Source organism: Macaca fascicularis, chromosome 15, assembly GCF_037993035.2.
Source record: "Macaca fascicularis isolate 582-1 chromosome 15, T2T-MFA8v1.1".
Classification (NCBI taxonomy): Eukaryota; Metazoa; Chordata; class Mammalia; order Primates; family Cercopithecidae; genus Macaca; species Macaca fascicularis.
In genome coordinates, this window is record NC_088389.1 from 8,143,829 (window position 1) to 8,164,695 (window position 20,867).

The 20,867-nt window shown below is 55.7% G+C and overlaps 1 protein-coding gene across 1 annotated transcript in view; it reads left to right on the forward strand.

Annotated features, from left to right (window-relative positions):
• The window catches only part of LOC135964396 (SH3 domain and tetratricopeptide repeat-containing protein 1-like), a 30,218-nt gene extending 15,176 nt beyond the window's left edge, over positions 1 to 15,042 (forward strand). The window contains exons 2-8 of the mRNA XM_074018078.1: positions 8 to 49; positions 1,589 to 3,050; positions 6,199 to 6,379; positions 7,563 to 7,722; positions 9,407 to 9,529; positions 11,357 to 11,553; positions 14,639 to 15,042. Coding sequence (XP_073874179.1) covers positions 8 to 49; positions 1,589 to 2,373 — 827 coding nt within the window. The 3' untranslated portion in view covers positions 2,374 to 3,050; positions 6,199 to 6,379; positions 7,563 to 7,722; ... (1 more) ...; positions 11,357 to 11,553; positions 14,639 to 15,042. The remainder of the gene's footprint in view (positions 1 to 7; positions 50 to 1,588; positions 3,051 to 6,198; positions 6,380 to 7,562; positions 7,723 to 9,406; positions 9,530 to 11,356; positions 11,554 to 14,638) is intronic.
• Positions 15,043 to 20,867: the final 5,825 nt, after the last annotated feature.

Sequence of the window (20,867 nt, forward strand, 5' to 3'; positions counted from 1 at the left end):
TTGGCAGACTCAGTAGAGGAAGCTGAGACCGAGCAGCCGCAGGAACAAGGTGGGTTTTGCCCGTGCCTCAGGCTTCCTCTGGTTATGAGCTGGGCCTTGGAGTAACACCGGGGGAGGGGACAGAGCTGAGTACAGTGGGCATTGGATGCGGCTGTCACACCTCTGTGGTGTGGGTCGGGGACTTGAGGGACATCGCCTGAGGTGGGCCTGAACCTCCCGTCTACTCTGGCACTGGAGGCTGTGTGGTCCCACACTTCTTCCAATGAACATGCTGGCCCCCGCCTGGTCCCCAACCGAGGTGGGGCATCCTTTCCACTGCTGGGGCCCACATGTAGCTGTGAGTTCCTTCTTCATGACCTGGAGAAGCTGCAGTTCACCCTGTGCTCTGCCTCAGAGATGGGAGGCCACACAGCCCTCAGCGGGTAGCAGAATTCAGAGCCTTAGGTTGCAGGGGCCTCAACTGAGGTCCCTGAAGGGTCTGCTCCTTCCTGAGGCGAGCCAGTGGGGAAGGGAAGGCTGTTGTAGGTTTGCCTCGGGGAGGGGGTGGTTCCACCCTCTGCCAAAGTCTCTGGAGCAAAGGCACGTGGCTCTCCAGCTGCCCCGGAGGCCAGGGTAGTGGCTGGGAGGGGCTGTGGGCCTCTGCCGGGTGGGGGAGATTTCTTAGCTCATCTAGTGTAGTCAAGTCACATTAGCCTCTAAATCATATTTATTTATTTTTTTAATTCCAAGCCTTTACAGATGAATTAGGAGGCAGTTTGTATAGAAAATACTTTTTACATGTGAGCTTGAAACAGAGTCTGTTTCAATCTAGGTTTTTCCCTTCCCAGTAATGCCTCCTTTCATCCCAGGTTTTCCAACAGGAAATGCGCTTGTTTGCTCACCTCTGGGAGGGGGCTTTGGCTAGGAATCCACCAAAGCCAGCAGGCACCAGTGGGCTGCTGGAGCAGTCTGGCCTTTGTTAACCCTTTAGGAACTGAGGGCTTCAGGTTTTCAGACCATCCAAGGTGAAGGTGGCCACAGGGGCCTGGAAGCTTTCCCATCCTTCCTGCAGGGATGGTCCGTTTCCCTGCACGGAGCTGGGTACATGGGTACAACACCCCTGTCCTGTGCCGTCGGTGGCTTTACCAATTTTGCATAGCAGCTTTTGAGCTGATCCATAGCTCTGATTGGCTGTTGAGGATTTCATGGATTCCTATACCCCACCGGGGGGCCCAATATGCTGACAAAAGTTACATTTGTAGTTGTAGTGCTGCATATACGTGGGTCCAGTTAGAAGGCTTTGATTCTTTCTAAAGGGAAAGGCATCTCTGAGGGATCACTGAGCTGACATAGTCTCCTAAAACCTTGCTGTCAGGTGGGTGACAAAGCAGGACAGGAGGGTGATTTTGTAGGAGAGTCGGGCCACGGGCCTGCGTGTTCTCTCTGTCCCCATAGTGCCGGAGTTCCTACGTGCTCCAGGCCCCAAGTTTGCATTGCACATAATTCTCAAGGGCTCGTGGCAAGCTGCGCCAGGGTCGGGGATGTGTGGGGACTCTGCCCCCAGTGGACCAAGGACTCACATCTGTCTAGGTGTTTTTGTGACTTGCAGAAATACCTCCACCTTGCCTGGGCCTGGAGCCACAGGAGACCCTGCCGAAGGTGAAGAATGTTCTGGAAGAATGCAAGACCTGCCCAGGCTGCCCCCTGGAGCCAGCGTCCTGGGGTCTCTGTGCGGCATCCAGCAACGTGAGCTTGCAGGACCCCGAGGAGCCCTCCTTCTTCTTGGAAGCTGAGGACGACTGGGAGGACCCAGAGGCTCTGAGCTCACTGCTGCTGTTCCTGAACGCCCCCGGGTCCAAGGCCAGCTTCCGTGGCCTGTATGACGTGGCGCTACCATGGCTGAGTGGCATGTTCTGCAGCTTTAGCGACGAGGAGGAGCTGACTGGGCGCCGGGCACAGGCCCGAGGGGCGGCCAAGAAAGCTGGCCTCCTCATGGCCGGAGTCCGTGCCATCGTGGACCGCCTGGTGGCCCTGGCCTGGCTTCACGTGCTTCATGGACAGAGCCTGGTGACCCTGAACATCCTGCAGTCTGTCCAGGATGCAGTGGTGGCCAGCGAGGACCAGCAGGGTGTGATTGCCAACATGCTGGCCGTGGCTCTGAAGAGGACAGGCCAGATGAGGCAGGCAGCCGAGGGCTACTGCTGCGCCTTACGGGCGCCTTGGGACCTGGGCCTGCGGAGGAACCAGGCAGTGGTGCTGGCCAACTTTGGGACCCTGTGCCTGCACGCGAGTGCCAGCAGGCTGGCCCAGCACTACCTCCTGGAGGCCGTGCGGCTGTTCTCAAGGCTGCCTTGCGGGGAGTGTGGCCGGGACTTCACCCACGTGCTCCTGTAGCTGGGCCACCTCTGCACCCGCCAGGGCCCGGCCCAGCAGGGCAAGGGCTACTATGAGTGGGCCCTTCTGGTGGCCGTGGAGATGGGCCACGTGGAAAGTGAGTGCCCCAGTTCCTCCTGTGCGCCTTCTGGGGCCACTCGGGTCAGGGCACACCTGCGGTTTGTGATTCGGAAACAAGTGGTGGGTTTTCCACCATCAAAAGTGCTGAGTCATGGCCAGCAGCAGATGTTGGCAAGCGCCCTGGAGACAGGCAGTTCCCATGCAGGGCCAGGCCCTCTGTGGCCTATTGAGGCAGCCAGCTCTTCCGGGTTTGCCCAGGGACCATCCTGCCTTGAGCACTGAAAGTCCTGCATGCTGGGAATTCCTAGACATAACCCTGGGATCAAGGCAGGCTCCGCTGAGCTGGGACTTCGGGCCCCTCCATGAGCCAAGCCCTGAACGCCAGTTCTTGTGCCCGTGTTATCTGCTTGGTATGTTGGCAGCCTGCGTACCTGTCATCCCACTTCACAGAGGACACGGGGGCGGGTGATTGCCCAAAGCTGCAGAGCAGTGCATGCAAAAGCAGCTCGTTGTGCAGAGTGTGCCAGGCCCCACCCACAAATGGGGCTTGTGGGGTCCTCGGGTAGCAGGGACTGAGCGTGGGAATGTGAGCTTCAGGCCACAGAAGCCACAAAAGGGTGAGTGGCGTGATGGCGGGGCAGCGCTTGGCCCTGGGTTAGGGAAGCCTCTTTAGTCTAGAACCAGAGGGTTGAGAGGATTTAGTCAAGTAATAGTTGGTGGATGAGGGGTTGGTGGTGGAGGAGAGGCTGGTGGTGTAGCCTGTGTGAAGGCCTAGGGGTGAGAGAGTGGGGGTGAGAGAGTGGGGGTGAGTGAGCGGGGATGAGTGGGGTGTGAGTAGTGGTGAGTGAGCGGGGATGAGTGGGGTGTGAGTGGTGGTGAGTGAGCGGAGGTGTGATGGGGTGAGCGGGAGTGAGCGGGGATGAGTGGGGGTGAGTGAGTGGGGGGGTGTGGGGATGAGTGGGGTGTGATGGGGGTGAGTGAGCGGGAGTGTGAGTGAGGATGAGTGGGGTGTGAGTGGTGGTGAGTGAGCGGGAGTGTGAGTGGGGATGAGTGTGGTGTGAGTGGGGGTGAGTGAACGGGAGTGGGAGAGGGGATGGGTGGGGTGTGAGTGGGGGTGAGTGAGCAGGGCTTATGCAGGGAGGTGCAGAGTTGGGAGGGGGTGGGTTGGGTGCTGGATGGTGAGAAGCTCTTCTGGAGAGCTAAGCAGAGCCTGGGGCCTCAGGCTGTGGCTTGGCCTTTTCCCCAAGAGCACTGGGGAGCCATGGAGTGCTATGGAACAGTCACTGCAGACTGAGCAGTGAACGGACAGTAGGTGGGCAGGGCTGTCCGAAATCTAGGCCACAGAGGATAGATGAGGAAGTTGAGTGCAGGGAAATGGCTGAGACAAGGGATACTGTTGTGGGTCCCCTCTGCCTTGCAGCGCTTTGTCATGGCATAGTGAGACCGCTCAGAGGTGCCTCCTATGACCTGGACCAGAGCTGCAGGGGCTGTGACCAAACCTGCCCATTTCCAGCACAGGCCTGGCACCCACTCCTGGCCCTAGGAGTGATGAGATTTTGGAAAGGACCGTGTGAAGGGGCCCCGGTCCCACACATCTGCCCAGGGAGGGCAGGGGTTGAGGGGTTCAGACCCAGGCTTCTTCCCCAGGGACATTCTCTGACTGGAAGGAGACCCTCCAGGAACGCAGCGCCCCAGCCCCTACTGCAGCCTCCAGTGGCTCTTGGCACAATAGCCTGTGGTACCTCCTCCTACGAGGCCCTCCCCTGGGTGCTGGGGGATTCAGACTTGGAAATGCAGGCCAGGGAACGGGGATCATGCTTCCCTGTCTCCCCACCCTGCGCTGAACGGTCGGGGAGACCGAGGGCGGGGCTGATACCCCACATGCTTCCTTGGGGTCATTTTTGAGTCACTTTCGGTAGTTTGTGTCCTTCTACGAGTTTGGCTGTTGTGTCTAGATGGTCTGGTTTCTTGCTGTACAATTGTTCGTAGTGTTTTCATGGAATCCTTTTATTTCTGTCAGGTCGGCAATCATGTTTCCTCTTTCATTTCTGATTTGAGAAACTTGGGTTTGTAATTTTTTATTTCTTCATTTTTATTAGAGATGGGGTCTCATCATGTTCCCCCAGGCTGGTCTTGAATGCTGGCCTCAGCGATCCTTCCCCCTCGGCCTCACAAAGTGCTGGGATGACAGGGGTGAGCCACGGTGCTCAGTCTCTGATTTTAGTCATTTGTGTCCCGTCTTTCTTTTCTTGGTCAGTCTAGTGAAAGATTTGTCAATTGTGTTATTTTCAAAAAACCCACCTTCGGTTCTCTTGATTATCTCTTTTGTTTTTCCATTCTCTGTATTTTTAATTCCCATTTCCACTCTCACGTTTATTATTTTCTTCCTTTTTTTAATTCACTTTGGGTTTAGTTCTTTTTCTAGTTTCTCAAGGTGGAAGGTTAGGTTTTTGATTTGAGATTTTTCTTCTTTCTTTGAATGTAGACATTTACAGTTATAAATTTCCCTTTCAGCACTGCCTTAGCTGCATCTTGAAATTTTTGATACGTTGTGCTATTTTTTATTTTTAAAGACAGAGTTTTGCTCTATTGCCCAGGCTGGGGTGCAGTGGTGCAATCTTGGCTCACTGCAACTTCTACTCAGGTTCGAGCCATTCTCATGCCTCAGCCTCCCGAGTAGCTGGAATTACAGATGTGCACCACCACACCCGGCTAATTTTTGTATTTTTTTTATAGAGACAGGGTTTCACCATGTTTCCCAGGCTGATCTCAAACTCCTGGACTCAAGCGATCCTCCCGCCTCGGCCTCCCACAGTGCTGGGATGAGAGGCGTGAGCCACCGTGCTGGCCCGGGCTGTGCATTTGTTTGCATTCTTCTCAAATTAGTTTTCGGTTTCCCTGATGGTCTCTTTGACTCACTGGTTGTTTAGGAGTGTGTAGTTTTCGCATATTTTGGAATTTCCCACGTTTCCTTCACTGTCGATTTCCAGTTTCGTGCCAGTACAGCTGAAGAACACCTCTGCTTTGGTCTCAGTCCTTCTCCCTTCACCGAGGCTCATTTTGTGGTCTGGCACATGGTCTGTCATGGGCAATGTCCCATGGGTGCTCAAGAGGACTGCGTATTCGGCTGTTGTTGGGTGGCGTGTGTGACAGATGTCCATTCGGCGTACCTGGTTTCCTATGTTAATCTCTGGAATGTTTCTGACACTAGAAAATCAGGCTTTGGGAGAGGCCAGTGAGCCTGTGGCTTGGGAGCCTGGTTGCATGAGAGAAGCATGTGTGGGAACGCCAGAGGCCGGCTTTGAATCCCATTCCCCCAACATGATGCCGTGTGTGGCAGACGTGAGCTTGGCTTTGCTCTCTCAGGGTTCCATCTGTGACAGGGGCCACTTGTGCCCCTGGCCTCATCAGCTCAGGCTGAAGGCAGCCCTGGTCCTGGCCAGAGGGGCTTTGTGAAGCAGAAATAGATGGCCTGGTGCAGGGGCCGAGCCCCTGCTGTTCACTCTGTGTCCATCCACAACCTCAGCCCTGGGAGTTGTAAAGAAGGCCGGCCTGTACCATGAGCATCTGCACCAAGATGTGCCCATGTCACAGTGTGCTCGGCGTCTGCCCTGGCACAGGTGCATGGCCTGTCTGCGCTCAGGTGCCCCGCCTATGGAGCCCAGGCTCACAGAGGTGTGAAGGAGGCAAGCAGGGGCCTCCGAGCGCAGCCAGCCTCACTTCGATGCTGGGAGACTAACGTCTTCCATTTTGTCTTCTGCCCAGGCCAACTGCGGGCCGTCCAGTGGCTGTGCTACTTCTACAGCGCCGTCATGCCCAGGGAGGCCCAGTATGTCATCTACCACGATCTCCAGCTCTCCCTGGCCTGCAAGGTGGCCGACAAGGTGCTGGAGGGGCAGCTCCTGGAGACCATCAGTCAGGTCTACCTGTCCCTGGGGACGGAGCGGTAAGGGCTGGCTTTGCAGTGGTGGAGGTGGGGGCGGGCAGGGAGAGGGGCACAGGGAAGCTGGCCCAGGGCCCAGCAGCCCCTCTCCTTTTGATCATTTGGTGCTTTGGCATCAGATGCTTTGAGATGGCCGGCCTGGGGTCATCCCAGGGCTGCTGCTGGCCCGTGAGTCCCAGCTTGAGCCTCCCTTGTTGGGTCAAAGGTCATCTCAACCCCAGCAGAGGCAGTACATGCACTCTGGGCTGTTCTTCCTACTATGGTGGCTTTTGTCATCTTACCTGTGCCTGCCCCGAATCTTCACTCCTGGCCTCCATCTGTCCCCTTAAATGTGACCATAGTAGCCACCTGTGGCTTCTCTCCCACAGAAGACAGAACCAGTTGTGTCACCTACTTCCCTGGGGCAGGGTTTCAAGGTCTCACATCCCATATTTGGCCTAGTCAGCTTCCTCCAAGCATCGTGACCTGGTGGGGTGAGCTGGTGGGGTAACCATGGCCCTGGCCACCCCACCCATAGGGCCCAGTGACATTGCTGCAGTCACAGCCCCTTGAGTGTTAGACTTACTGAGAGAGCAGAGGAGCCGCCAGATTCCATAGGGACCTGGGAGACTGACTCCAGTCTTGGCCTCAGGTTCACAGAAGGAAAATGGGCCAGTGTGCTAGAGCCATACTTCTCAAAGTGTAGTCCCTGGACCAGTAGAGCAGCATCCATGTCACCTAGGAGTTTGTGGCAAGTGGGAGTTCTAGGGCCTACCCCAGGCCTGTGGAGCCGGAAGCTCTGGGGGCAGGGCCAGCAAGCTATAAGGACAGGCCTCCGGGTGACTGTGATGGCTGCACACCTTGAGAACAATCGGCCAAGATAACCTCTGAACACTAACGGCTCCTGGTGCGTCTGGAGAAGACACCGGCCATGTCTGGGAGGCAGGGGAGATGGACTAGCACACTCCTCCTGCCACAGGGCAGCATGATGCTCGATTCCCTCGGAAGGATGTCCTTCATCTTTTCCATGCCGTGTGTGTTCACCCTGGCCCTCCCAGCAGCCTGGGAAGGGCAGAACACTGCACACACAAGAGGGCCGTTCCCAGTCCCCACATTCCAGATTCATCTGTCACCAGACCCACGGGAGGAGGCAGACTGGTTCCAGGAGGATGAGAGCCCTTGTTCTGACACCTGTGTCTGATTCCAGTGATTCCAGGGCCTACAAATCCTCTCTGGACTACACCAAACGAAGTCTGGGGATTTTCATTGACCTCCAGAGGAAAGAGAAGGAGGCACATGCCTGGCTGCAAGCAGGGAAGATCTATTAACTCCTGCGGCAGAGCGAGCTGGTGGACCTGTACATCCAGGTGAGTGGCAAGGGATGCAGGACGACCCCTGTGCTGTTCACTCTCTGTCCATCCACCCATCCATTCATCCTTCCATCACCTATTTACTTGTTCATTCTTCCATCCATCCATTCGCCTGCTCATCCTTCCATCCATCCATCCATTCACCTGTTCATCCATCCATCCCTTTATCATCCATTCATTCAGCCACCATTCATCCATCTGTTCGTCCGTTCATCCTTCCATCATCCATCCATTTACCTGTTCATCTTTCTAGCCATCATCCATCCTTCTGTCCATTCATCCATCTGTCCTTTTATCATCCATCCATTCACCCGTTCATCCATCCATCCATCCATTCATCCTTCTATCAACCATCCATCCTTCCATCCATCCATGATTCATCCATCTATCCATCCATCCTTCGATTCATCTGTCCATCCATCCATTCATCCATCCTTTTATCTATCCATTCACTTGTTGTTCCATTCATCTGTCCATCATCCATCCATTCACCTGTTCATCCATCCATCATCCATCCTTCCATCATCCATCTACCTATTGATCCTTCCATTCATCCATCCTCTCACCCATCCATCCATTCACCGTTCGTCCATCCATCAATCATTCATCCATCCATCCACCCACCCACCAATCTACCTATTAATGCATCCCTCCATTCATCTCTCTGTCCATTTGTTTATCCATACATTCGTCTATCCACCATCTATCCATCCACATGTACATACATCATCTACCCTCCACCCATCCATACATTATCTACCCACGCATACATACATCCAGACATACACACATCATTCCACCCACCCATCCATCCACCCACCCACCCGTCCGTCCATCCACCCGTCCGTCCATCCATCCCAGCATTAATCTATCCACACACCCATCCATCCATCCATGTGTCTACATCTCCTCATCCATTCATCCATCCATCCACTCATTCCTAAGCCACTGCTGAGCACCTGTTGTGTGCCTTTTCCCTCCCTCCAACTGGTTCCCTCACATCCTCCCCCGGTGGCCAGCATCTTCTCCCTGAAGGCAGAGGCGCGGCCCCTCACAGTGCACAGCACTTGCTGGTATACAGCACATGCTCAAATAATGTGACCACTCAATTAACACACAGAAGAACTTGCTCCAAGCGACACGTGGCACATCTCCTTACAAAAGGAATCTATCATAGTGGCTGTTTTCAGAGGCTTTCCCAAACACAGTGTGATCTGGAACAAATTGTGAAGCCCACGAGCCTGGTGAAGGTTTCATTATTGAGCACCTGCTGTACACCTCCTTGAGCTGAGGTGAGGGATGAAGAGCTCATGGCCAAGAGGGGACCAGGCCCACCCACAAACACTGCTGATGTGGCAACGCAGAAAGGAGCCAGGGGCTGGGCTCCCAGCAATCTGGGGGCCACGGAGACTGGTTTGAGTGCAGGGGGAGTGGGCTAGGGCTAGCCCTGGTGGTAGGATTCACAGGTGTCGGGCTCCTGGGCTGCAGCTGCTCAGTCACCTCCTAGCACTCAGGAGCATCAGTTCATTGTCCTCATGCCAGTGGTGGGGGCAGCCCTCATGCACAGGGTCTGAAAAATGCTCAAGTGTACCTGTACTGTGTGAGAGGAAGGAGCCTGGCAAAGGTGCGCGTAGCCACCTCGCTAGGTGTGGGCCTTGAGGGAACTTCTGTCTCCTTTCAGGTGGCACAGAATGTGGCCCGGTACACAGGCGACCCCAACCTGGGGCTGGAGCTGTTTGAGGCAGCTGGAGACATCTTCTTCAATGGGGCCTGGGAGCGGGAGGAAGGCCTGTCCTTCTACCGGGTGAGCTGGCCTGTGGGCTGATGTGGGTGGGCCTCAGTGGGGCACCTGGAGGGCTGAGGCACAGGTGTGGCAGGGTAGAGGCCTCCCAAATGGAGGCAGGGCCACCCATGCACATGATTAATTTCCAAGTGGTCTCACCGGGAATGATATTGACCATGCCCCTGCCTGGGACAAACGCTTGGGGCCTGGACGTGACAATGGCTCTACCCTTGTACCTGATGACCTCAAGCAACCCTGAGTGGGAAGTCCTGTCCCCATCTTCCAGATGAGGAAACTGAGGCTCAGAGAGGCACAGGGACATGCCAAAGGACACACAGCATATCAGTGGGAGACCCAGGTCTGCATGCACCCCGAAGTGGGACGGCTTCTCCCTTCCTCTGAGCTCACGGTGTGGCTCAGCCCTGGGCACAGATCAATGTGGTGTTTTTAGAGCAGAGAGGAGTGCTGGCTCCCCCCAGTCAGACCTCCGGTGCCCAGGTGGGAGAGGCTGGTCTGAGGCTATCGGGTGTAGCTGGATGGGCCTCAGGTGACTCTTCAGCCCCCAACTTGGATGTCTGAACTGTGTGTTATCCCAGAGCACAGAGCTGTGTCGAGGTGCAGGGGTAGCTGGGGTGTGGGAAGCTCCAAGCACATGTTTGAGCTCTGAGGAGGGCGCTGGGCAAGGTGGGTGCTGCGGGAAACCTGACCCCACCTGCCTGTGTGGTAGGACCGGGCCCTGCCCCTGGCAGTGACTACGGGCAACCGCAAGGTGGAGCTGCAGCTACAGCTGTGCAACAAGCTGGTGTCACTGCTGGCCACACTGGAGGAGCCCCAGGAGGACTTGGAGTTTGCCTACATGGCCCTAGCACTCAGCATCACTGTGGGTGCGTCCCCTGAGCCCCCGCCCTGCCAGGACCCACACTTTGCCAGAGCCCAGCCTCCAGGTCTGCAGGCCAGGAGCTGAAACAGCTACTGGATTTTCCTGGTCTCCTGTCCAGGAAGGCAGCTCTGCCCAACTGGCTTCCCCGTCCGGCTGTGGGGCACAGCCCGAGGTCTCTCAGGCAGTGCAGAGCTCCCTGTCTGACTGAGCTCTGCTTCCTCTGCCTGTTCCCGCTGCTGACCACAAGGGCCGCCCAGTGTGCCCTCTGCCTTCCAGACATCCCAGGCATCTCGTTGGTCCCTGTATGTGTCAGGCTGAGTGGCACATTCCCTTTCTCTTGTGCCCTTCCCACCCTCATCAACCACACGGCTCTCTGGCTGATAAAATCCCAGTTCCCCTTCCAGCAGTCTGCCCCTTAAGGCCGTGCATCCCCTGGTGCTGTGCCAGAGTCGTCTGTCCCCCTGCAGAGACAGGGAACCCTAGGCAGGCCACATGCCCCAGCGCCTTGTGCCCCGTGGCCCAGTACACAGTAGGTGTGCAGCTGACTCCCCAAGGTAGGGGGCTCTGATCATGACACACCCAGGAGGAGTCGGATGTCACGTCTGTGGGTTGCCTGGAGCCGGGGAGCCCGGGAGCACCTGTACTGCATGGCTTTTGGGCTCCCCTGGTTAAAACCAGTGAGCAAAGGCAGGTGGCTATGTGTAGGCACAGAACTGGGCCATCCAAGTCCGACTTTGCCAAAGCCTCTCTGTAGACAGGGGCAGGCCTTATTAGTTCTGCTTTGCAGATGGAAAAGTGAGTCTGGGAACCTGGAAGGGAATGGCCAGAGCTGCCCAGGTGACCACAGGTGCCTGGAGACAAGCCACGTGTGCTGCCTGGGGGTCTGTATACCTGCTCCTGAGGGGCATGTTCCCTCCCTGCCCCAGAGAGCCACATCCTCACACCTGCCCCTTTGGCCTGCACCCCAGGGGACCGGCCGAACGAGCGTGTGGCCTACCACCGGCTGGCCGCCCTGCACCACCGGCTGGGCCATGGCAAGCTGGGGGAGCACTTCTACCTCAAGGCCGTTTAGCTCTGCAACTCGCCGCTGGAGTTCGACGAGGAGACCCTCTACTACGTGAAGGTGTACCTGGTGCTCGGTGACATCATCTTCTACGACCTGAAGGTGGGTGGGGAGGGGCAGGGCTCGGGGTGTTCCTGGCCCCCTTGGAGTGGGATCTCCATCCGGACCCCAGAGGCCTGGGTTCCAGCCTTTCTTAGGAATGGCCCAGTGGCCTCCCTGGAGCTCTACACCCAGCTGGAGGAGCCGGCAAGGTTAGCAGGTAAAACCCAGCTCCCCAGATGGCCAGGCCCCACCCTCAAGAACTCAGTCTCAGCCAGGGAGGCTGACACATGAGTGGGCAATGGTGGCCTCTGGGTAAAGAAGGGGGATTGTAGTCAGGGGGCCCTCCTGGAGGAGGTGACACCAAAGCTGAGTCTTGACAGTCAAGTGTCAAGGTGCATTTAACAAAGAAAACAGGGTCGGGAGAGTGACATTTCAGAGGACGCCATCATCCTCACGTTGAATCCACGTTGCAAGATCCAACCCAAATCTTGGCGCCTCCTCTAGGAAGCCTGCCCAGGGTGCCAGCCTGCACTGAGCAACTCCTTCCTGGAGTCCCGAGACACCTTGAATCTTCCCATCACTCAGGAAGGGTGGGGTGGGACCAGTGTCTTACCATTGAGTTCACAGACAGGGAAACCCCAGCTCAGGGCAGGTGCAGTGGGGCGGGGCCCCAGCCAGCCAGGCTGAGGCCTTGTTAGGTCGGGTGTGTCTCGAGGGGAGGTGCTGTGCTCCCTCTGCCCCCAGCCCTGCAGGGGTGGAGAGCTGGGATTGGCAGACTGAGACCTGTGGTGTCTCCACCCATCTGCCCAGCGGGCACCGCCCCTCCTTAGCATCACACCAGCCTCGTGTCAGTGCTCCTTACGGGCTGAGGGGCCAGGGCACTCCAGTCCAGGGGCCGAGATCTTGGGGGCCTTAGAACAACATGAGGAGCTGGGGCGGACCTAAGACCCTGCCCCGTATACCCCACCGCAGGCCTGGGGCTGCCCGCGAGGCCCCCGCCCAGTACTGGCGACACCTGGTGGTCAGACGTGGTTTCTGTGGCCTCCCAAGTCCCAGCCAGATAGGGAGGTGCCAAGTATCAGGCCCAGGGGGACGCTGTTCACGGCTCAGGGGCAAGCCTGGGACCCAGGGGGACGGGCGTCCCAGAAGAGGCCTTTATCTCTCTTGGTCAAGCCTGCCGCCCACTCCGCCTGTCCAGGAGAAAGGAAAGCGCCAAGTAGCACATTCCTCCTTCCCATGCACAGCCCTGCTTCCCATGCACAGCCCTCCTTCCCATGCACAGCCCTCCTTCCCATGCACAGTCCTCCTTCCCATGCACAGTCCTCCTTCCCGTGCACAGTCCTCCTTCCCATGCACAGCCCTGCTTCCCATGCACAGTCCTCCTTCCCATGCACAGTCCTCCTTCCCATGCACAGCCCTGCTTCCCATGTACAGCCCTGCTTCCCATGCACAGCCCTGCTTCCCATGCACAGCCCTCCTTCCCGTGCACAGTCCTCCTTCCCATGCACAGCCCTGCTTCCCATGCACAGTCCTCCTTCTCATGCACAGTCCTCCTTCCCATGCACAGCCCTGCTTCCCATGCACAGTCCTCCTTCCCATGCACAGCCCTCCTTCCCATGCACAGCCCTCTGGGCCTCATCGTGACTATGCTGTCAGCACAGGCCAGCTTCCCACAGGGAGGCCCCCTTGGAATTCCCCAAGGGCGGTGTCTTTCCAAGGCTACACCCTCCTCCATGTATAGGAGGCTCTGGACCCAGGGCCCAGAGGAGTGGGAGAAGAAGCCAGGCTGTATGGGACCTGGAAGGCTGGCAGAGAAGCAGGAGTAAATGGGCATCTATGCCAATTGCCTCTAAAATGGGGTCCCTTTTACTCTACACATGAGAGTGAGCCCTGGAATAGGGTGGATTAGGTGTTTACTGGCTCAGGCTGTCACTCACTACAGGCACATGGAAATGCACACGCAAATGAGCACAGGCACAGGCACACGCACACACAGGCGCGCACACACAGACGTGCACACAGAGGCATGCACACAGGCACACACACAGGGACATGCACGCACAGGAACACAAACACGCACATTCACATGCACAGGCACACGCAGAGACATATGCATTGGCTGGCTCCTTCCTGTTTTGTTGGGAAGCCCCCAACCCTTCAGGAAGCCTTTGCCTTCCACCCCCGGCTGAGTCTGGGGCCTCCTGGGCTTCCCTCTGCCACAGCCCGGGCCACCCTGTGTGGTCAGTGTTCACTCCCGGGTCCCTCAGACTGGAAGCAAGGACGTTAGGCTCAACCATGCACCCAGCACAGAGTCCAGTGTTCGGCTGGGCCAGGGGGCATTGGATGAGCAGTGGCGGTGACTCGGGGCCTTCTCACGTCCCTGCTCCGTGTGTGGGGCGGGGCAGTGAGGGAATGGACTGCTGCATCTTGGACTCTGTCATTGGCCCTGGGAGCCATCTTGAGATGGTAAAGAGGGACAGGCCAGGCATGGGTCTTAGAGAGGTCCCTTGGGTGACCCCCATGTGGAGGAGGTGCCTGGGGAGAAGCCGGGTGGGGGATGGGAGGGTCAAGGAGGAGGTCTGGGAGGCGGCATCCCAACCCAGGGATGGTGAGTTTGAGCCAAAGACTCATTGAAAATGGGAGTGGATGTCTGGGGAGTCACACTCCGTCAATATTTCAGGGAACATTGCCAGAGAGGACACCTGTGACATGGTTTTGTACCTGGCCTGGCCCGTGGAGGGCCTGGAAATGGTCAGCATGGACAGGGGCCAGAGGGGAGCCTGGGTCACTCAACGCAGTGGCCCTGCTGTGGCTTGGAGCCACGGGTCCTGCATGGAACTCTCAGAGCAGGCAGGATCTGCCCTGACCTCAGCCCATGGGGAAAGCAGCCACTGCCTGCAGAGAGGGTGGCACTGGGGCAGGAGGCTTGGGGTGAGTGGGGCGTAGGGACAGTCAGGAAGGCTTCCAGGGGTGTCAGGGTCGTCCCCACCTCCTGCAGCTGAGACCACAGCAGTGTCACAGGCTTCGGGGCTCATGGGGTGAGCCAGCATCGGATGGACATGTGGAATGACCTGGAGACAGGAACGGTCTCTGGGTAGACGGGCTCCGAGTCCCCCTTTTGCTGACCATGACCTGTCCCCTTCAGGACCCGTTTGATGCAGCCGGGTACTACCAGCTGGCACTGGCAGCCGCCGTGGACCTGGGCAACAAGAAGGCACAGCTGAAGATCTACACGCGGCCGATCACCATCTCCCACAACTTCCTCCTGGACTGCGAGAAGTGGCTCTTCTTCTACCAGAAGGCCAGGACCTTCGCCACAGAGCTCAGCGTCCACAGGGTCAACCTACCTCCTCTGCCACTCTGCGGGTGGGCCCCCTGGTTGGCCTCCAGCCACCCTCGCTGAGGACAGTATCCGAGGGAGTGGGTTTTGTGCAAGGAGGATGATCTCCTGCCTCTCCTGGTGTCTCCCGTAGCTCATTTTCTGGGTAATGGAAGCATAAAAGCAGGGTTCAAATAGCAATAAATGTTTTTTTTTTTTGTGCAAAAACATACCCAAGTCCCAATGGCATCCTTCCCTGTGTGCTTCCTGGGCTGCGTCTAGGGGACAGCTCCTTCCCTGGTGGCAGCCCTCTGATCTTGGGGATGAGAAGGACCGTGAGTCCAACAGACCTGGGCCAGGTCACCATGAGCCTCGGTTTCCTCGGCGGCCAGAGGGGAGATGGTGATTGAACTCTGGGCAGCTCCCTGCTCTCCCTGCTCAGAGTTCTTGCTGTAGGTCTCGAGCCGCCCTTGCCTTTAACCTTCAGGCCACTGTGCCCGGATGTGGGGGCTGCTAGTGTCCCTGTTCGCCATTGAAGAAATAGAGGCACAGAGAGGTTAGGTGTCTGGCCCACCGTCACACAGCAGGTAGGGGCGGACACGCAGAGCCCAGTACACTGACCACCACACCACCCTGCCAGCCTGGAGCCAGGAAGGTGTCCCCCATTAGGACCCAAGGTCAGCTCCTGGAGCTCTCTCGTGGTGTCAGGAGAGCCGCAGGCCAGTGAGGGTGGCCCTGGGGATCCCTCACTCAGTGTCCTTTGCTCCCAGACTTGGTTGGGCCGAGCCTGGCCAGTCCCACCTCTGGCCACTGGTCAGCCCTGCGGGAAATGAGATGCAGGGATCTCCGCCTGTGTAGACGCTGCTACCCAGTATTGAAAGCCTTATCTGGGCTGCCCCCCAGCTCTCCCCACCCACCCCCTCCCCTTCCGGCCCCCGGCCCTCATCCCAGTCCCAGGAATCCCAGGTTTCCCTTCTTGGAATCTCTTGGCCCCAGGGAATACAGTTCACACAGTCTCTTTGCCAGTTTACGCAAGGAAACTGACGTTCAGAGACTGTGGGTGTCCCACGTGATTCTCACATACACTGCACTCTCCCAGACCCCTCTTTTAAACACTTTAAATGAGGTGATTTTCACATCGCATGCAATTAACTATTTCAACGCAAATAATGTGATGGCATTTGTACATTCACAGTCCTGTGCAACCACCCACGCCATCTAGTTTCAAAATGTATTCATCTCCCCAGAAGAAACCTCCCATCCTCACTAAGCAGTTACCCCTCCTTGGTATCCCCCAAGCCCCTCGTTTAATGGAAGGGGAAGCTGAGGCCCGGAGAGAGACTTGCCAGTGGGCGGAGCTCTGATAATAAGGAATCAGGCACCCACCTGCTGGTTCAATCCTGGGTTGGTTTTCCACCCAGCAGAGGTGACAGAGCCAGGAGGTTCAGGGAGCGCCACAGGTGTCACTGGTTCAGTCCTGGGTTGGTTTTCCACTCAGGAGAGGTGACAGAGCCAGGAGGTTCTGGGACCCCATGCTTGCAGCCAGAGCCCTACCCTAAGCCTCCCTACCAGGGGGCAGCAGAGAGCTTTCCAGAACTGGCCGCGGGGCTGGCGGGAAGCAGCGGGTCAGAGCTGCTGACAAACCTCACGTGGACCCCAGATCGCTGTCTCTGTGGGTTGGGCTTGGGAATTGGAGAGGAGGCCGCATGATTGGAAACGTGAAGACAGCACGGCCTGGCTGGAGCAGCCGGAAGCGCCGTCACGTTGACTGAGGACACAGACCTCCTGTCCGCTGGGCCGGGCCTGCAGCCATTCTTCTCGGGGTGGGGCCCGTAGGTCCGGGTTGCTCTTGGTCCCTGACCTGCTTCAGAGTCCGGGGGGCTTTGGACCTCTGCCTCCCCATCTACGCCCACCCTGGCTGGTGCCATGAGGGGCCTGGATCCTGGGATCCTGTTCCTCTTGGGCAGCAGAGTCTGGGGGACCAGAGGAGATGATGGGTCTTCAAGCCCCACATTCAAACCCCAGCCCACCACTGACAGTCTGGGGGTTCGGGATGAGGGAGTTGATGTCTCTGAGCCCCAGTTTTGTCACCACTAAAATGAGGCCGATATAATGGGGCAGAGTGCCAGCCCCCGGGCTAACAGAGGCCTGTTTCCTACTGACAATACCTCTTACTCCTAGGAAGAGCTCCAACCACCACACACTAGGGAACACTCAACCCAGGCCAACTTGTCAGAGGCACGAGAACCAGAGCGACTCCATCTTGAATGGGGGCTGGGTAAAGGGAGGCTGAGACCTGCTGGGCCGCATTCCCAGGAGGCTGGGCATTCTTAGTCACAGGATGAGATAGGAGGTCGGTACAAGATACAGGTCCTAAACACCTTACTGATAAAGCGGGTTGCAGTAAAGTCAGCCAAAGCCCACCAAACCCAAGATGGCCATGAGAGTGACCTCTGATTGTCCTCACGGCTCATTATGTGCTAATTATAACGAATTAGCTACTACAAGACACTCCCACCAGCACCGCGACAGTTTACAGATGCCATGGCAACATCTGGAGGTTTCCCTACATGGTCTCAGAAGAAGGGAGGGCGGAAACTCTCATTTCTGGGAATTGCCCATCCCTTTCCTAGAACACTCATGAATAGTCCAACCCTTGTTTAGCGTATGATCAAGAAATAACCATGAAAATGGGCAACCAGCGACCTTTGGTGCCTTTCTGCCTATGGAGCAGCCATTCTTTATTTTCTTTTCTTTTCTTTTTTTTTTTTTTTTTGAGATGGAGTCTCGCTCTGTTGGCCGAACTGGAATGCAGTGGCGTGATCTTGGCTCACTACAACCTCCACCTCCTGGGTTCAAGCGATTCTCCTGCTTCAGCCTTCCTAGTAGCTGGGATTACAGACACCTGCCACCACGCCCAGTTAATCTTTTGTATTTTAGTGGCGACACGGTTTTGCCATGTTGGACCAGGCTGGTCTCGAACTTACCACGTCAGGTGATCCACCTGCCTCGGCATCCCAAAGTTATAGGATTGCAGGAGTGAGCCGCTGCGCCCAGCCAGAGTAGCCATGCTTTTATTCATTTTCTTTCCTAATAAACTTGCTTTCACTTTATGGACTCGCCCCGAATTCTTTCTTCTGTGAGATCCAAGAAACCTCTCTTGGGGTCTGGATCGGAACCACTTTCCAATAACAAACTTGCTTCACCTTTCAGACCCTTCGTCTCTTCATCTGTACCCAAAGACAAAGCCTTCCCCGAGGTTCCAAAAGTGTGGGGAGGACGCATGGGAAATGAGGGGCACAGAGTTGATGTGCAGAACCAATATCACAGACTGGGTGTCAAGCCACTGTCATACTGGAAGTAATATCATGCTCTCCCCCAAGTTATGAGAAACAATATCACAGGGGGGTGTGTACCTTCTCTGGTGGTGGGAGTAGTATCACCATCTCTACCTTTAGATGACAGAAACGATGTCACAGGGTGGGTGTACACCCCGTGAGTTTTTGGAAGCAATGTCATTCTCTCTTCTAGGTTTTACGATTCACATCACAGGTGGGATGTACACTCCTTGTTATATTGGATGGAGTCTCATCCTCTTTCAACCTGTATCTTTAGAACAATATCCCATGGGGGTTGTATATCTCTTCAATATTGGTAGGAATACCATCTTCTCCTTTCCTGGATATAAGAAACAATATCACAGGAGGGTGTACACCCCTTGCAATGTTGGTATTAATCTCACCTCTCCCCTGTGGTTATTAAGGACAAAATCCCAGGGTGGCTGTACGGTTCCTACGTTATTGGGAGTAATAACATCCATTCACCCCCTGGATATCAGGAACCATATCACAGAAGAGTTGTCCACCCCCTTCGATATTGTCATCCATGTCATCTTCTTCCCGCCTGGATATTAGGAACGATACCCCAGGGTTGGGGGCGGTGTACACCCACTGCGATATCGAAAGTAAAATCAGCCTCTTTCCCGCTGGATATTAGGAACTCTATCACAGGTGTGTGTGCACCTTCTGGGATATTGGGAGTACTAACGTGGATACTGGGTGTAGTGTCTCAGGGGGGTGTACACCTTCTTCGATATTTGGAGTAATATCATTCACTCCCCTCAGGATCGTAGGCTAAATATCGATATGGGCAGTAATATCATCCTATCCCCACCTGGATGTTAGGAACTATATCACAGGCGGCTGTACACATCTTGGCATATTGGGAGTCTTATCATCCTCTCCCATCTTGGATATTATGACAAATATTAGAAACGAGGTGTACACCCGCTGAGATATTGAGAGTAATATGCTCTCCTCTTCGGGATATTAGGAACAATATCACAGGACGTGTGTACAACCCCTGAAATAATGGGAGTAATAGCATTCTCTCTCCTTGAATATAAGAAACAATATCACAGGAGGATGTACCAACCTTGTGATACTGGGCGTCATATCGTGTTATTTGGAACAATAGCACAGTGGGTGTGTAAAACCCCAGCGATGTTGCCACTAGTATTATCTTCCCCATCCCAGGATATAAGGAACAGTATCACAAGGGGATGTACAACCCTGTGATCTTGGGGATAATATCTTCCTCTTCCCGGCTGGCTGTGAGGGAAAATATCACAGTGGAGGTCCACGCCCCTTGCGATATTGGGAGTAATATCATCCTCTCGCACTTTGCATGGAAGGAACAAGATGACCGAAAGGATGTACACACACTGCGGTAGTTTCCATTATGTCGTCCTCTACCGCCTGGTTATTAGGAATAACATCACAGAGGAACGTATACTTTCTGCTATATTGGGAGGAATATCATTTTCTCCACACGGGATATCAGGAATGAGTCTATTAATTATTAATATTAATATATATAATAATAATTAATATTAATAATCGACATTAACAATGACAATAAAGATACTAAACATTAACACTGCTTAAAAAAGTTAATGATTAGTATTAATAATAACACTATTAATAATAAAACAATGATATCAACAATTAATGTTACTTAAAACAATACTAACTGATGCTGGCAGAAAAGCAATCATTAATATTAAAAATTAATATTAATAAATGACATAATTATTAAAAATTAATTTTTGCCATACATCATAATCTACTTAAACTAATTATCAATATTATGGGAAAATATTAATTGACAGTATTATTGATAATTATTACCATCGACTCTAGATGTTTAATAATTAATTATATCATTGTTACCTGAGCAATACAATGAAGGTGCAAACCCATCTGCGAAAGAGTTTACTATTTCCACAGGAGGAGACGATACTACTCACATTATGCAAAACAGGCTCTGAGACCACAATGACTCCCAATAGCCAAGGGGGGGAGAGGGGGTGGCTATTGGTCCCCACCTCGCGGGGGGTGGCTCACCCCCCTGCGAGGTGGCTCCCAATAGCCAAGGGGGGGAGAGGGGGTGGCTATTGGTCCCCACCTCGCGGGGGGTGGCTCACCCCCCTGCGAGGTGGCTCCCAATAGCCAAGGGGGGGAGAGGGGGTGGCTATTGGTCCCCACCTCGCGGGGGGTGGCTCACCCCCCTGCGAGGTGGCTCCCAATAGCCAAGGGGGGGAGAGGGGGTGGCTATTGGTCCCCACCTCGCGGGGGGTGGCTCACCCCCCTGCGAGGTGGCTCCCAATAGCCAAGGGGGGGAGAGGGGGTGGCTATTGGTCCCCACCTCGCGGGGGGTGGCTCACCCCCCTGCGAGGTGGCTCCCAGTAGCCAAGGGGGGGAGAGGGGGTGGCTATTGGTCCCCACCTCGCGGGGGGTGGCTCACCCCCCTGCGAGGTGGCTCCCAGTAGCCAAGGGGGGGAGAGGGGGTGGCTATTGGTCCCCACCTCGCGGGGGGTGGCTCACCCCCCTGCGAGGTGGCTCCCAGTAGCCAAGGGGGGGAGAGGGGGTGGCTATTGGACCCCACCTCGCGGGGGGTGGCTCACCCCCCTGCGAGGTGGCTCCCAGTAGCCAAGGGGGGGAGAGGGGGTGGCTATTGGTCCCCACCTCGCGGGGGGTGGCTCACCCCCCTGCGA